Consider the following 16,859-nt stretch of genomic DNA (forward strand, 5'->3'; position numbering starts at 1 on the left):
AACTCCACATGTTCCTCCAGCATGCTGTTCTCTGGACGAGTCTGTGCCGTCACCTCTCCAGACAACTGCCAGGGCTTCTCTGCAAGAGCTGCTTTCTCCAACTCGTCGATCTTCTCTGACATCTTCAATAGGATATAAAAAAAAAAAAAAAACACCATTAGCAGGCATTCAGACCGAAATCATCCCTGCGCTAAAACAACACAAGGGGTTGCATTGATAGGAGCTTGTTGCCTCAGGTACCGGTAAGACATGAAGCATAAACCAGGAAGTTCACTTTGAAGAACAGATCCATGGGTTTAAAGGATTCTCAGGCTCTTTCAGACGTACAGCCCGTTACATTAATCTTGTGGCAAGTTAACATGTTGGCCTTATGTCTGAATAAGCGTCCTGGTTACTTTTGTAATTAAATATTTCCTGTTTGAAGCACTCATTTAGCGTTGTATTTAGCAAGACCAAATTAAACATTGGTGCATTAGGGAAGTTTGGCCTAATTGTTAAACAGAAAAAGGGTTTCGTAGAAAACAATTTGGATATTCCTCAATAGGAAGAATAAAGTATTGTTTTGCTATTGAAATCATTTTTGGCACAATGCCCAGCCCTACAAGCAGCACTGTTGCATTAATAACTTTATGGTCTACAATTGGTGTAAAACTCACCCACTAATTATTAGTCTTGTGCCACATTTAAGTCACACAGACTGGCAAATCAAATAGGCAACATTTGAAACCTGATTACCTTTTCTTGGCGTTTCTCAAATGATGACTTTGATTTAGACTTCGCTGAGCTCTGAGTTTTTCCTCCAAAAATGTCCTCCATGTCCTCTCCCTCACTGTCCTCATCCCCAGAGAGATTAAAGGTCACTTTCTTATTAGATGCTTTGGTCTCTTCATCCCTGGCAAACACAAATATGCTGGAATTAACCACACGTGCTTCTCCCACACATGATGATACGCATTACAAAAAAAAATAAAAATCACACTTACTCATCTCCGCCTTCCTCTTCACCATCATAATCATCTTCCTCGCCATCCATTTCTTCTTCACCTTCTTCTTGGCTTTCATCCATGCTGTCATCCTCGCCATCTGCTTTAGCTGGTTCACTATCCACAGCATCAAAGAAGTCCTTGTACTTTAGATTCCTGGAGCTCTTTACCTGTCAATTTAAACACCAATCAATACATTCTGTACCATTATAACACAATAAAATAAGTGAGAATAAGTGATACAATACATACTGTGTTTGTCTTTTTCTTTTTGATAGAAAGTACTTGATCTAAGTCGAGATCGTCGTCCTCATCGGAGGGCAGGTCCTGAAAATAGTCTAGCTCATTTTCGTTCTCGTCCTCCTTTCCTTCTCGCTTGTCCATATCATCAAGAAACGACTCCATCTCTGACAGTTTGAAGAACGTATCATCAACCTCAGAGGGAACCACCTTTGTTTTGGAGCCTTTCCTTCCAATCTCCTTCTTCTGTTTCTCTCGCTTCTCCAGAGCATCCACATCAAAATCTAAATCAGAGTCCTCATCTGTGTAATCCTCTGCCCCATCCTCAGCCTCCAAAGCCATTTTCTTAGACTGTCTAGGTAGTTCCTCCTCCTCTTCATCATCATCAACATCTTCATCATCAGTCTCTACTTCTTCCTCCTCTACCAGCACCGTTAACGTCTCATCTGACAAAGCCTCATCAGCTACGTTTTTAAAGTGTTCTAGTACGGCGTTGTTCTGCAGCTCCAGCTCCTGCCAGATCTGCTCTTCATCAAAGTTTTCCACCACCAGCTGAGCCAATGGGCTGCCTTTAGAATCTGCAGGCTCCTCAGCTTTGTGGAGGTCATACAGGGTCTTAGTGAGAGAGGTAAAGTCTGCTGCCACTCCATCTTGAAGGCTAAAAAAGGTGAAAACATACAATCAGTATGGCAAGTATGGTGTATTATTGAAAGTAAGATGGTGTTCATTATTTGTCCAAAAGACACCCAGAGACAAGATGAGAAGAAGAAGAAACATGATTATTCATCACATACAATCATACAGTACAATGTAGTGAAATTCAATCTCTGCATTTGACCCATACTAAGCATTAGGAGCAATGGACACATAGATGTGTGAGTGAGTGTCTTACCACCAATTTAGACAGAGGACATTTTAACTTCCCAAACTGTTTTGCTTTTTGGCAGTTCTGTGTTTTGCTCATTTAAATGTATTTAAGTTCAGGCACACATAAATTTTGCAGTGTGTAATTAAGAGTCTCTACATTACGCTGTTATATCTGAGTTATCTGTTAGGTTTGTGAAACTCAATAAACATCAAATGTAGTGAATAAATTAAAAATATGACTCCTCAAGTCATGCATCTTAAAAGCATTTTTATATATTACGTTTTGTTCCTATTTGGTTACACTACCACAGCAGCTGGTTGTTTTGCAATATCACAATCACATCATCCCATAACGTGCAGCATTTGATTATATTTTACTTGTTTCTTCCACTATTTCACCACTGTTAATATAGTAGGGGCCAGCTGTCCCCTTATGTCAAACATGTTTAAAATGTAGTAAACTAACAGAAAGGAAGTGAAGATGCAGGATAGTTGAGATTTCTGTGATTGTGGGGGTTATATTTGAGGTAACATAGTCTTTTTCAGTGGTGTTTTTATTTGATAACCTCTTTTAAGGGCCCAATAACTAAAATTGAAAAATAAACCCAACGTTTGAACCTGTGGTCATTGTGCTTTGACTGTTTGGTCCACGACATTTAGGTCCAGATAACGAATACATTGAGTAATTTGGTTCCTACACAAGTCATCCGTCTAAAGACATGCAGTTATCATACCATGGAAGTTAAAAGGGCGATTTGGTAAACGATAAATACCCTCCAAGAAACACGGAGCTGACGCTAGAAGTGCATGCAGTTAGCTTTAGCTCCAGGTTAGCTAGTTCTTAACTCGTCTCTTCAAACATGCGTAAACAACAGTGAACAGCTTTTTCAACAACACAAACATACAGACAGCAAACACTTGCCTAAGAAAGTTCTCTGGCTGTGCTGTGTTGACATTTATTTTCTTTAAACACTCCTCCAGCATGCTCCACACATCTCCACTAGCCATCTTGTCTCCCACATGTGTGACCGTCTGTGTCGCAGGTAAATACGTTCGCCGAAAAACTCTTCCACTGCTGTTTGGTTCCGAGATACAAACATGGCGTCCGCCGTGCTGAAGGTTGCAGGTTGGTTTGTGTCAACAATTATATATAAACGCATACTTATATCAGTATGGCCGTCCTCGATTTCTTTATCGTATAACCTCAAACGAGACTGCAGCGTTGCTGAACATTAGCTGCGTTACACTAAGTTACTGACCAAGTTCAACCCGATGTTAATGTTAACGTCATGGGTTAGTATGTTTGGCTATGGTACTTTTCGTGTTTTTGTCCAAAAAAAAAAAAAAATCATCGGAACTGAAGACATTTAAACATAATAAACATGTACACACGTTTTCTTCAACTCAGATTTGAAATATTAAATTGAACTCTCCGAGACCCTAAAACGTAACATGTTGAGGAATGCCATAGCTTTTGCATAAACCTAACTCCCTAACGGAGCGTTTGATCAGTGTTAACTTACTGTATGCATCACGCATGCTATGCAGGCAGCCAGACCTTGTTCAAACCCACAGACCTTTATTTTGAATTATAGTGAAGATTCCAAAGATACCAAATGTCAGGTTGAATTTGGGGAAATGTGTGTAAATTGATGCACAAAAATACACCCAGAATATTTCCATTTGATGGAGTGGTCAGCCCTAACACAACATGTCTTGGGTTCACTCTGTAAACAACATGCAGCAATTGAACTTGTGGAAACAAGCTGGTCCATAATATATTGTATATACTGTCAGACAGTGTGCAATAAGCCTGTAGTTTTTAGGACTAATGTTCTTACAACTAATCTCACTATATTTTAACCTGTTTATTCAGTGGCAGGTCTTTCCAGATGTTGTCATCTCACACTCATGAGGGCACATTCAACGACATCACCCCTCCATCAGGGCGTTCCTGGATCACTGTGGAAGCTGGGGAGGCTAAACCACATTGCCATCGCTGTCCCCGACATGGAGAAGGCCACAGCTCTGTATAGGGACGTGCTGGGGGCCACAGTGAGTGGCAAGGTTCCCCTTCCCTGAGCACGGCGTCTACACGGTGTTTGTGGAGCTCGGCAACACTAAGCTGGAGCTGCTCCATCCTCTAGGGGAGAAGAGCCCGATCGCTGGCTTCTTACAGAAGAACAAGTCTGGAGGAATGCACCACATTTGTATTGAGGTGAGACAGAATTGATAGCATGTCGTAGGGATTACACTCAGTGGACACTTTATCAGGTACACCTGGTCAGTATTGGACTTTAACCCTCAGATAAGCTTGAATAGAACTTTGTCACTGAAAACATTGTTATCTGTCATGGCAGAATAAGTACAAGTGTAACTGACAACATTCATTTAGGCTCTGTTCCCTTTGCAAGTGAGTCAGCTGGCACAATAGGCTTTTTTAACAGCAGACATTTTGACTTGTCATTCTTGGAAAAGCACAGGTGTTATATTATTGATGGCTCTGTTCTGTTCAACTGTCCATCACTAGTAAGCCATGACAGTGTGAAAGCATGCACAATACCAGGACCCTGACACCAAAGTAGCTAAATAGAATTTAGCCATCACTAATTTTATTATTTACACTTGTGCTTTTCTCACTGTGACAGGTCTGTTTGAAGGTCTGAGGACCAAAAGTTGTGTTAATTAAGTGAGTTCAAGCAGCAGTCAACCGGTATTAGAAATAATATTACATAAGTTGTCCACATTTTATACTTTCTCTGAACCACTCAGTCCTCTGTTATACTTTGGACACCAAACAGCAAAAACAGTACATTTTCTGCACACCAAAGATTATTAGTATGATAGTGTGTATCAGACTAACCAAAGTTAGAAAAATAATTTACTCTTGGTTGCAGGTAGACGACATTAACTCTGCAATAGCTGACCTGAAAGCAAAGAACATCAGAACTCTGTCAGCAGAGCCTCGGATAGGTGCTCACGGAAAACCAGTGATGTTTCTCCATCCTAAAGACTGTGACGGTGTGCTGGTGGAGCTTGAAGAAGCATGAACATGTCAGTCTGACAAGTATTGTTGTTAATTGTTAATTCCACAATCAGTTTGACAACAAATGTTGATTTTGTAATATTGTTCTATAGCACTTAGATAGTGATCTTCTCATTTCAGAGATGTGCCTCAAAGTTGTTCTTCCAGGTCTGTTCTTGACTTCCCTGTTATGTTGGGAATAAATTGTGTGGTGTTCAATGCATGTCCATTTGAGTCAGGAGTCTGACTTGTCTTCACTCCACTATACTTAAACAAAAACTAGGATGACTACATACAACCATAGGCAGAATATAGGCCAAATTTCCTAATAGGATTCACACTTTATGACTACAACAAAGGTATAAAATGTATTCAAATATTAAAAACGTCTGTCTTTTAGGTGAAGCCGAAATAGGAAATATGCTGAAGCTCAGAGTGTTTAAGAGTGCAGTACAGTAAAGTTGGCCAAAGATTCAAAATCAGATATTTTCTTGGCATGCAGTATAAATAGTGAACATAAACACTGGTTTCTCCTTTTATTAAAGTTGATTGTCAATTACGTATTATTTAAAACCACTAGGAGTGACTGTAGTACCAACAGTCGGTATCCCTGAAAGAAAACGGACCTCTGTGATTACAAAAGAGAACTTGTGATGGTGACGCAGACCTGCGCACAAACATTTCATTTGCACTTCCTGTAAAATGTTTCATGTTCATGTTAAAAATCCCCTGATTACTTGACTTTTTATAGATTTAGAGATGCTCCAAACAACATACATACTGTAACTTGTAACACTAGTCTTTGGAACCAGGTATTTGAAATACTTGGGCACAAAAGAGACAAGTGACAATTTGTTAATGATCATAATTAGTTTCACGTCAAGCTACTTATTTTTGGTGTATATTTTCTAGGGACCACAGGCTTTGAGGAAAACAGTAATTATGTTCTTCACATTCAGATAAACATTGTTATTATTTGCCTCTGGAGTCTCATTTGGCTACCAAAATGTTGGCTGTCCATCAGTTTAAATACAATACAAATAGCCAGATCTTTAAAAAAACATGTAATTTGAAAAGATAAAAGCAGACACTGCAATAGAAGAGTTCTTACTTTGCTCACTTGAGTGAAATCATACTAAAAAAAAAAAAGGTGTCAGCTGTGACTGCCTACTTCGGTTTTCTCTGGTAATGGAAGTGAAACAGATCATTAGTGCTACCTATTTGCCAGTGGGGGAGTTGTGTGGTTTTTCCAGATACAGAGCTCAATAGACCATTCAAATGGTCTACCGTTTTTAACATTGGTACGAAGAAAAAAAGAAAGAAAAGACTAATCAGAATCCAGAGGGTTCATTTTATTTAGTTTGATTAACAGCTGCTGGCATAAAACACAGCAAATACATAGTAATGACTTAGGCATAGCTGACAACAAAGAGAAGTGGAATATAGAAATGTGGGCTTTGAAGGTAAAAGCGCACAGCTCTAGGAACTGGGGATTGGTGAAGTAAGTGTGAAGTGGAGGGATCAGCAATAGCAACATGATATGTTTAAATGACTAGCAGGTGCAGATGGCTTCATATGAGGAAAGCAAGATACCAATATACATATACGGAAAGCTATTGCAAAAGGTGATCCGGAGGGATTTAGCTGCTTTCTTTGCCCAGGGTGTGTTTGTCAAACAGGTACTCTGCCATGCCGTTCTGAGGAGCTCCCATGCGGCGCAGGTTGGTCACCCAGTCTGCCAGTTCTTTGATGGACTTCACCTGCTCATCCAGGTAGTGTGTCTCGATGAAATCACACAACTAAAAGAAAGAGAGTTTAATCATATTAGAGAGCGGAAACACACTCACTGAACAACTGACAGAATGTCCAATATGGCATGGTCTTTGTTTTGTTTTAATTTACCTGCTAAAATATTTTGAAAGTAACATAAGCAAAGGTTACACACAAATTTGAATTGACACTTTCGTGATGATTCTTTTCTGATGGTACACTCAGTCTTATTTTGCAACCGTTAAGTGAGTTATAGCTATGTCAAATCCACTGGATTTGAAAACAAAACTTGTTCTGTATATTGATTTTATAAAAAAAATAAAAAAAGTAAAGTCAGCAAACTGTACATTTGCTTTAAAACAACTCAGCTGTACTTTGTAAATCCCATATAGGCCACATCAAAGTCTGACAGGTGTTTTCACATCTTGCAAAAAATAACACCTAAAGGACACCTGCAGAATTTGCAGCTACTTTGCATCTATCTCCATTTCTTGAGTGCAGGTGTCCAACCGATGTGTATGTCTTAAGTGCTTGTGCTTGAATCTGAGTATTTTTTTTAAATTCTATAACAGGCTAATACTGTGGGGGCTATGCAAGAGCTAACTGGATCGGTAGCTGGATCTGCAACTGTCTTTATTAAAATACTTCATAGTTATTTTAATTTTGAGAATTTTGGATTGGTGGTCTCTAAAATGTGACAGAAGGAAAAAATGTTACAGTGCTTTGCAACCATCAAGCGTCAACACTCACATGTGGGTCATTGTGATCAGCGCAGAGCTTGTGCAGGTCCAGCAGTGACTTGTTCACACTCTTCTCAAGCTGCAGGGCACATTCAAGTGCCTCAACTCCACTGCCCCACTCATCCCTCTCTGGCTTCTGAAATACAAAGCAGGTCAGGAAATCAGTGAGACACTTATTAATGAGAGGTAGGAGGCCAACGACCCAACCCAGACAGTGGGAGAGGGGGTTTGCAGTTTAACGGGTCATGTATCAGTAAAAGATAAGCGATGCAGCACACTCACACCCCATGTATCTTTTTGGCCTTATGTTACCCTCCCAACACACGCTATATGATAGCCCAGAACAGAAAATAGCATACCCATTGCTGGAGTTAAACACACATTAAGCAAATTTATTTATTAAAAAAATTTTAAAAAAAAAGTGGCCAGGTTGGCTCAGTGGGTAGAGCAGGCGCACATATACTGAGAGGTTTATGTCTCGACACAGGAGGTCCAGGGTTCAAATCCAACCTGTGACAACTTCCTGCATGTCTTCCCCCTCTCTCTCCTCTTTCTCACCTAGCTGTCCTATCAAATAAAGGCGGAAAAGCCCCCAAAAAAAAAAAAAAAGTAATCAAATTTAAGCTCATACCTTGATTTCTTTTAGGACGATTCCTCCCCCCCTCTGGTTCTGCAGTTTCATCAGCTTCTCAGCATGTTCGCGCTCCTCGTGTGACTGACTGCGGAAAAACTTGGCAAAGTTGTGCAATGCCTGGTCATCACGGTCAAAGTAGTATGCCTACGAGGAGGAAAGAAGGGAATGTTGAGGTTTTAAAAATGACACTTAATTTCCTTCAGGTGAAGAACCTAAAAATTCCTGAAATGTGGCTGAAACACAAATACCAAGATAATTACACACAGCTAAAACTAGACGTGGATGCAGAGTTCAATACGCTGAAATTACATTATAAAATACATTTTCCAATAGTAGCTTCCATCTTTTAGAATTCAGCCTAACTGTTAAGCACGGTGTTGCTTCTATTAAATAGGTTACACTACTAATTTTTTTTTTTAATGCAAATGTTCACGTGTGTGGGATCAATAGGTGAAAGCTGTGCTTCAAATGAAGCCCATTTTAAGGTCAGGCGATGCACACTCTGCCCTGTCTATTAGTCTCAAAAAGAACTTCAACCTTTGTTTTATTACTCAGCCACACAACATTTATTTACCCTCAGTTTAAAACACATGATATCAAACTGACAAATAAAAGCTCAATCACATGTCTAACTAGCATAACGGCTGCTCTGACAGTGGCTTTTATTCTTAGTGTGCTATACAGTCTAGTTAAAAGGAATTGGAATCACTCATCTATAATAACTGGTATAAACAGTTCCCCTTATGCTGTTCCACCCTGGGTTTTCCCACTCATCTGTGTTCACACTTTCCTCTAAGTATTTATTGGACTCTCACCATAGACAGGTAGACGTAGGAAGCATACAGCTCCAGGTTGATCTGCATGTTGATTGCAGCCTCGCACTCCGGGTGGAAGTTCTGTCTCACCTGGGAACTCATGATTCTGAAACACAGCAAAAAAATCCTTACTAAAACCTTACTAGACAAACAAACAAGACTCAAAATTATAAAACTCAAATTTGTCAAATCTGAGGCAGAATCTTGTCACTGAAGTAAAAGCTAAGAATTGCAAGAAAATCATTAACATTACAGTTGGTTTAACCAGCTCTAATATGTTACATTTGCATCAAACATCGCATGAAAGTAGGAATTAGGGATAGCTGGAGAAAGCAAGAGGAAGAGGAGGAGGAGGTCACGATTATGGCAAGCCGTTTTAACATGTAACCGACTCACACTACAAGCTATCTGTAATTACATGTTAGATATCCAAATGCCCATAATGTAATACATATCCAGTCTAGCTATTACATGTCACTACGACTTGCCATGCACCACTGTAAAAATATACAGTTCCTTTTACAGTTTAGTTTGACAAATCCAGTATAAGAGATTACGCAAAGGGTTGAGAGACAACTGCGCCAAGGCCACGAGATAAACAACCGCACCAGTAACGTTATCGTTACTAAGGTTACCTTACTAGTCGTCGGTGTAGGTTCCTGAGTGACAAACAAATATACGTACGAGAAGACATAAAAGTTAGATATGAACTCTTACCAAATCTTAGCGGCGGGTCTTATTGTAGGGAGGTCGAAAAGCTGTCCGAGTGGCTTGTTAGCAAAACAAACAGTTAACGTTAGCTAGCTAGCAAGATAAACGTGTTCAGAAATACTTAGCTAGCTGATGTTTTAAGGTAATTAAAATTTGATCCGATTGTTATCGATGGTGGTCTGAGTTATCAAAGCGATTTTCAGGTCTTTGAATACAGTTGAAAGGTTGCCGTTCAAGCACTGTTGAAGCAGGTAACCTTCACTGTCCGCTAACAAGAAATCGACTGCGAGTTTCGGCCTGAACCTCGGCTGATAAATAGATGGTATGGACCGTGACGTCACTGCCAGGAAGAGGGAGGGGTATGAAGAAAAAAAAAGAAAGAAAAAAGAGGCTTAAGGCCTGTAAAAAAATAAGAAAAAAAAGACATGGAGGCTTAAGGCCTGTAAAAAAAGAAGAAAAAAAAGACATGGAGGCTTAAGGCCTGTAAAAAAAAGAAGAAAAAAAAGACTCATAGCCACTTTCCGACCAGAGGGATTTTTGCAGTTCCTAGAACAAAATTCCTAGAACCATTTTTTTCTTGTGTTCCGACTGGACCAATTTGGGGATTTTTAAGTTCCTCTGGCCGCAGTTCCTGTAACTCTTTCAGCTCCTACTTCAGGGCAGGGTCTTTTTCGCTGTTCCCTTTTCAGCATATGAACCAAAGCCCGTCTACGGAAAGCCGTTCCACTCCCTATTCAGTCCCATTGTACCGAATTTGGTTGCAGTTCCACCAGAGTTCCACTGGGGGTGATCGCGGTCCAGTACTAAATGAATGGGACTCTATGGAACTAGACGGCTAAATTTGTCTCTTTCGCCTGATTGTCGTTGAGAAATCTCAGATTTGTAGTTTTTGAAGTTCAACATGGATTATAGGTCAAAAGTTGAATGAACGAGTACTTGTGTCCTTTTGATTTCTTACAGGTTGAGTCGTTGTTGCCCATAACACGCTAGCATTCTGCTAATGAATGCTGATTGGTCAGTGAAGGACTGATTACGATCGGAGATCCCGCTTGACGGCATCCAAAGCAGAACCAGAATGTCAGAGTGAATATTTCGGCGTGGTCTTTAAAACATTAGCAAACCTCTTCCTAGCACGTGTATTGACAGGGAGAGCCTAACCTGTCAGCTGTGTTGTCGATGCTTCGAGAGAACAAAGGAAGCGACTCAGAGCTTGCCGTAAAGCAGTATCTCTGGCTGTATATGTGTATGACGTCATTGACATTTTAAAAGGCTTTTTAGAACAAAAAAGCCACTTTAAAATAAATCTAACACCCAGCAGTGTGTATTTTCTTAGCCTCCCCTTTCAAATGCAACATTCAAATTACTAGACAAAAAATGATATCCTGAGAAAAGTGGATTTTGAGGGGTATAGCTCCATAGAGTCCCATTCATTCTGCACTGGCCTGTGAGCGCCCCCTATATGGAACTCTGGTAGAACTGCAACCAGTTCAGAAGCCGGAAGTAACGAGAGAGTGGAACTTCTTCCCTTATTAGAAATTCTTTGATATGAACCTAGGTCAACGAGGGTCGGGTTTCCGGTACAGACAGACCAACAACGGGACAATTTTAACAATTTTCATCAAATATCCATGTCCATCAATATCAACTGGCATAATAAAGGCTGTATTTATTTCGACGTTGATGGTTCGTTTGTTTAAATATCACAACACATGTCCATCATAAGATTAACGGGAACCTGTGGTTAACTGTCTTTTCGGAGTTAAACTCCACAAGCATGCGAGAGAGAGAGATACCTGTTTCTCTTCGGGAGACTTGTTTAAATTGACATGAAATAACAAATATGCTATATCCATTAGATTTAGTATTTAGTTCATACATTTTTTGGTGTATTTGTTTTCTGATTTTAACGCTATGGACCGTTGCCGTGCTTACATCACTCCCTTACCCCTCCTACCAGTCCCTATGGCCACTTGGCCAGTGCGAATGCAAATGGGAAAACTGGTTTTGGGGGAGAGTAGGCCAGTTAGTAGATCTGTTTAGAAGTGGACTTTTCCTATAACTAAGTTCCTGTAACTACTTGGTCGGAAAACAGTATGTGATCAAAAGCGGACGTAAACTCCTCATTGAAAAGGACTTAAAGCCATCAAAAACGTGTACTTTCCACCACTGAAATTGTGAAAATTGTCCATTATGATTTCCTAGAACCCAAAGTGATGCCTTCAAATTTCTAGTTGTTGTCTAAAAGTCAAATATTTAGATTTACAATGATATTAAGAGGAAAGCAGCAAAACCTCACATTTGAGAAGCTCAAACCACATGTTTTGCAATGCTTGACAAATAACTTGATTATCCAAAAGCCTGATGAAACGGTTATTTTGAGCTTCAATTGATAGATGTATGCTGTAAGTGTGGAGAAGTAGATATTTAGATTAGATTAGATTCAACTTTATTGTCATTGTGCAGTGTACAAGTACAAAGACAGTGAAATGCAGTTTGCGTCCAACCAGAAGTGCAAAATAAAGCAGAAAAGTGCAATGTGATATACAAAGTAAAGACAGGTGGTGCATAGGCAGGACAATACATATATTCCAGTGTAATAAGAGCAGAATAAATATGGCTATGTAATATGAACAATGTATGAACATGTACAGATATGTGCAATGTGGTAGCAGTGACATTATACTAGTAGTAAGAATAATATAGATATATGCATTGTATTAACAGAATATATAATAAGAAAAACTGAATAAATATTGATATACTGAATGAACCATAGAGACGTATATGTACAGTATGTACAGCTATGTGCAGTGTGGTAACGTTATAAGAATAAGTATGTGCGGGGTGATTAGTATGAAGAGCAGTAGAATATGGCTATGTTTAGGTGTAATTACAGTATGTACATCTGTAAATAAATAAATAGAACAGTATGGGTGGGGTAGGGTAGTGCAAATTGTCCGGTGGGGGTGGCTTAGTAGGTTAATTATCACCGGGATGCAGAGTTAAAGTTCAGTAGGGTGACAGCCGCAGGAAAGAAGCTTCCTCTGAACCTGCTGGTGCGGGTGCGGAGAGACCTGAGACGCCTCCCGGACGGGAGTGGGGTGAACAGGCTGTGGTTGGGGTGAGAACAGTCTTTGATGATGCTGCGCCTGCGCGCCTTACGCAAGCATTGCTTGCCCTGGATAGTCTCGATGGAGGGGAGTGAGGAACCAATGATGCATTGGACAGTTTTCACCACCCTCTGCAGTGCTTTCCGGTCATGGGCAAAGCAGTTGCCATACCAGACTGTGACACAGTTGGTGAGGATGCTCTCGATGGTGCAGCGGTAGAAGTTCACCAGGATCTGAGGAGACAGGTGGACCTTCTTGAGTCTCCTCAGAAAGAAGAGACACTGGTGAGCCTTCTTGATCAGGGTAGAGGTGTTGAGGGTCCAGGAGAGGTCCTCAGAGATGTGAACAACCAGAAACTTGAAGCTGGTGACATGCTCCACCTCAGTTCCGTTGATGAAAATGGGGATGTGTGTGCCAGCTTCAGACTTCCTGAAGTCCACAATGAGCTTTTTGGTCTTCTTGGTGTTGAGAGCCAGGTTGTTGTCAGTGCACCACAAGGATAGGTGCTGGACCTCCTCCCTGTAGGCCGTCTCATCGTTGCTGCCGATGAGGCCAATCACCGTAGTGTCGTCTGCAAACTTTACAATGGTGTTAGAGCCGAATTGACAATTTGCCTTAAAGTTTTCGGAGTTGAGAAGCTCCATGAAGTGAGGCGACAGCCAGCAGGCGCCTGTCAGGACCGCTAGCTCGTCGCTTGGCCATGACTGGCTCAGAGACCCCGAGGTAAGCTGGAGGTCTCTCAGACCGGTCTCGTAAATAAGAGGCTTTTATTTTGCCGTTGGCGGTTCGTTTGTTTAAATACCACAACACATGTCCATCATAAGATTAACGGGAACCTGTGGTTAACTGTCTTTTCGGAGTTAAACTCTACAAGCGTGCCCTGCGGGCTTGACAAAACTCGCAGGCCAGCCGTCACTCACACACACAGTCACACACACACACACACACGGCAGCAGGCAGAGGCGGGGGAGAGAGAGATACTCGATTCTCTTCGGGAGACTTGTTTAAATTATAACAAATATGCTATATACATTAGATTTAGTATTTAGTTCATACTTTTTTTGGTGTATTTGTTTTCTGATTTTAACGCTATAAAGACCCTTGCTGTGCTTACATCACTCCCTTACCCCTCCTATAGTACCTATGCGTTTTTCCATTACATGGTACCTGCTCGACTCGCCTCGACTCTACTCGCCTCGACTCGACTCGACACACTGTGCATCCGTTTTCCATTGCAGATTTTAGTACCGCCTCAGCGTAGCTGGTCGTCTTATATGCCGGCTCGACGCACACACCAGCGCACAAGTATAAACAACAGGCCACTGTGGAGGCTCCACGCAGAGCTTTCGCCGTAGCCTATGTAAAAGTGGCCTGATATTTATACTTGTGCGCTGGTGTGTGCGTCGAGCCAGCATGTGTGTGTGTACGTAGTCTATGGCGAAACCGCTGCCTGGAGCCTCCGCAGAACTGTAAAACAAGCGGCGCTGCGGTAAACTGCAGTGAACTAACGCGACACACACACAGAACGTGGAAGGTGTGTTGTTGTTGCCACAGCCAGAAGACACATTTAGTTTCAAATGAAGCTGGAGGCAGCAAAAACAAAAAAACACAGCTGGCTAAACTATTTTAAAATGGCGGGTTTGTTCAGGACACCCCCGTCTGTCGCTTTCACGTCACCTTTTGGTATCGGCTCAGCTCGCTTGGAACTTCAACTGAGGTGGTACTAAAAAAAGTACCTGTTAGCAGGTACCAGGTACTTTTTTCGTAATGGAAAACCAAAAAAGGCGAGTAGAGTCGAGGCGAGTCGAGCAGGTACCATGTAATGGAAAAGCGCCATTGGCTAGTGCGAATGCAAATGGCAAAAAACGGTTTTGGGGAAGAGTAGTTAGTAGATCTGTTTAGAAGTGGACTTTTCCTATAACTAAGTTCCTCTAACTACTTGGAAAATGGCTTTTGTTGTCCCTATCAAAGCAGCCAAAGAAGTGGTTCAGCTCATCAGGCAAGGAGGTGTCGGTAACAGGGGGGGTGGAGTTGGTAGCTTTGTAGTTAGTGATGGTCTGGATGCCTTGCCACATGCGTCGGCGGTCAGAGTTGTTCTTGAAGTGATCCTCAATCCTTAGCTTGTGGTTGTACTTGGCTTTTTTGATGCCCCTATTCAGGTTAGCCCTGGATGAGTTATAGGCTTGAACATCACCTGATCTGAATGCAATATCCCGTGCCTTCAGCAGGAGTCTGACCTCACTGTTCATCCATGGCTTCTGATTAGGGAAAGTGGTAATCCGTTTGAGGGTGGTGACACTATTGATGTGAGTTTATACAGTCAAGAACGGAGGAGGCATATGAGTCAATGTCCGTGTAGGAGTCATGGGTGGCTTGAGATGCACTTTCCAGTCAGTATTTTCAAAACTCTGCTGAAGTGCAGAGTCAACTCCCTCAGGCCACACTTTGACCGTCCTTACTGTTGGTTTCACACGTTTGATGACTGCTAAGTACTTGGGCGGTAGAAACAATGAGAGGTGGTCTGAGGTGCCATCCACACGGAGACACTTTTTGATGCAAACGCACGTTTTGCATCGTTTGGGCCGACCGTCCAAACAAATTCTGTAAACGTACTGCCTGAAAACGAAACCAGCTCACTTCATCTAGCTAAATAGTTTGTCTCTGCTCCCTGACACTTCCCTCTGCTCTGCCGGTCCTGGATTCTACACAAGATATATTGATAACGTTATGTAGCTAACGTAGCTGACTGCTACAGCAGCGACGTAATGTTAACGTTAGCTGCTATGGTTAGCTGTTTATAAAGTGGAAGCTAGCTAGCCAATCTGTCTCCTTGAACGGATTATAGTAACTTTTACTAAATTAGCACGCTAACGTTAGCTCTGCTAGCTAGCGCGCTGCAATCATGTCCGATGGCAGACAGAATTGCAAAATAAAAAGCAATCCAACAGCACATTATACAATGTAAACAAAGACACGTTTTATACACTTTGCGCGTGACCATAGTGCTCGTGCACTTTTTAACGTGAACATGTGCCAGACAGTGACTTCATTATTTTGATCGTAGGCTTCTCATCTAATAATAACAGTGTTTTTTCCTGTAAAATTAACAAAATTGCAGCAACAGCCTTTTTCAGTTTAGTGTGAGATTAATGTTGAGATTTTTTCTAAAAAAGATTTTTTTGAAGTGTTATTTATTCCAATAACACCAAAAGAATTAAAATGATTGTGATGGTGAATTTTTATGCACCTATCATAAAGGTGCATAAAATTCTGAATCAATTCATGCTGCAAATATCTTTATGTAAAGAGAAACATAGATTACAATCCAAATATAAAAAACATAATTGAATATATTGCAGTAAGGCTCTCAGGCATTCTGTATTGCTTTCAACTATTTATTCTCCTGTAGATCAACTTTACTAATTATATCTGAGTCAGCACACATGTAGCCTAGCATCATTTACTCTTCCCTGCTGTTTTGCATCTTTTGTTGGGGAATTAACCTCCTTTAATGTGCATATGACAATTATTCACCTCAGTGATACATTAATTCATTTTAATTTATTTATAAAGACCCTGGACTGTAATATTTCAGATGTTTGAGCAAGATTTCTGCTCATGTTCAAAACTTTGTGCACATTCAAAATACAGTATCTGTGTTCTCTGTGATTTGGAGGAGTCGTGATATTTTGAGAAAAATAAAGTGATAATAGGCTATTACAAGAATAAAGTCACTATATTTCAGAAAATAATCCACCTGCACCACAGTCTGCTGTGCATTACGTGATTGCTCTGCTGATACGGTAGATCTCAGACCATCTGACAGACTCAGAGCCCCATTTGGGTCTCTGAATGAGACACATAGTTTAGCCACGGAAGTGGAAAACTGAAACTACTGGAGAAATACACATTAGGCCTGGAATATGAAGTAGCGTGTTGAGTCATTTACAAATGGTTTCATTTG

At 40.9% G+C, this 16,859-nt stretch overlaps 3 protein-coding genes across 3 annotated transcripts in view; 1 reads left to right on the forward strand and 2 right to left on the reverse strand.

Moving 5' to 3' along the window:
• Positions 1-3,135, reverse strand: part of mphosph10 (M-phase phosphoprotein 10 (U3 small nucleolar ribonucleoprotein)) — an 8,433-nt gene extending 5,298 nt beyond the window's left edge. Inside the window, exons 1-5 of the mRNA XM_078247277.1 lie at positions 3,022-3,135; positions 1,236-1,890; positions 984-1,153; positions 736-892; positions 1-122 (exon numbers count right to left, since the gene is read on the reverse strand). The exon at positions 1-122 is cut by the window's left edge and continues 20 nt beyond it. Coding sequence (XP_078103403.1) covers positions 1-122; positions 736-892; positions 984-1,153; positions 1,236-1,890; positions 3,022-3,098 — 1,181 coding nt within the window. The 5' untranslated portion in view covers positions 3,099-3,135. The remainder of the gene's footprint in view (positions 123-735; positions 893-983; positions 1,154-1,235; positions 1,891-3,021) is intronic.
• Positions 3,131-6,727, forward strand: mcee (methylmalonyl CoA epimerase). The gene is given in 4 exon segments (XM_078247289.1): positions 3,131-3,216; positions 3,967-4,166; positions 4,168-4,308; positions 4,988-6,727. Coding segments are annotated over 4 exon segments (522 nt in total). The 5' UTR covers positions 3,131-3,188; the 3' UTR covers positions 5,141-6,727.
• fth1a (ferritin, heavy polypeptide 1a) lies at positions 6,447-10,091 on the reverse strand. Its single transcript, XM_078247287.1, has 5 exons — positions 9,792-10,091; positions 9,075-9,180; positions 8,257-8,403; positions 7,636-7,761; positions 6,447-6,914 (listed from the first exon to the last, which is right to left on the reverse strand). The coding sequence occupies exons 2-5, from the start codon at positions 9,174-9,176 to the stop codon at positions 6,756-6,758; spliced, it is 534 nt and encodes a 177-aa protein (XP_078103413.1). The 5' UTR covers positions 9,177-9,180; positions 9,792-10,091; the 3' UTR covers positions 6,447-6,755.
• Between the last annotated feature and the right edge of the window lie 6,768 nt (positions 10,092-16,859).

The sequence above is a fragment of the Sander vitreus genome, chromosome 1 (assembly GCF_031162955.1).
Source record: "Sander vitreus isolate 19-12246 chromosome 1, sanVit1, whole genome shotgun sequence".
Classification (NCBI taxonomy): Eukaryota; Metazoa; Chordata; class Actinopteri; order Perciformes; family Percidae; genus Sander; species Sander vitreus.

What these genes read in the sequence shown, in the direction of transcription:
- fth1a (XM_078247287.1), bottom strand. Translation starts at nt 9,176, where the DNA reads ATGAGTTCCCAGGTGAGACAGAACTTCCACCCGGAGTGCGAGGCTGCA. An exon ending in CCTACGTCTACCTGTCTATG is followed by an intron (nt 8,404 to 9,074) that starts GTGAGAGTCCAA and finishes TCCTCCTCGTAG; the next exon opens with GCATACTACTTTGACCGTGA. An exon ending in CTGATCACAATGACCCACAT is followed by an intron (nt 6,915 to 7,635) that starts GTGAGTGTTGAC and finishes TCTTTCTTTTAG; the next exon opens with TTGTGTGATTTCATCGAGAC.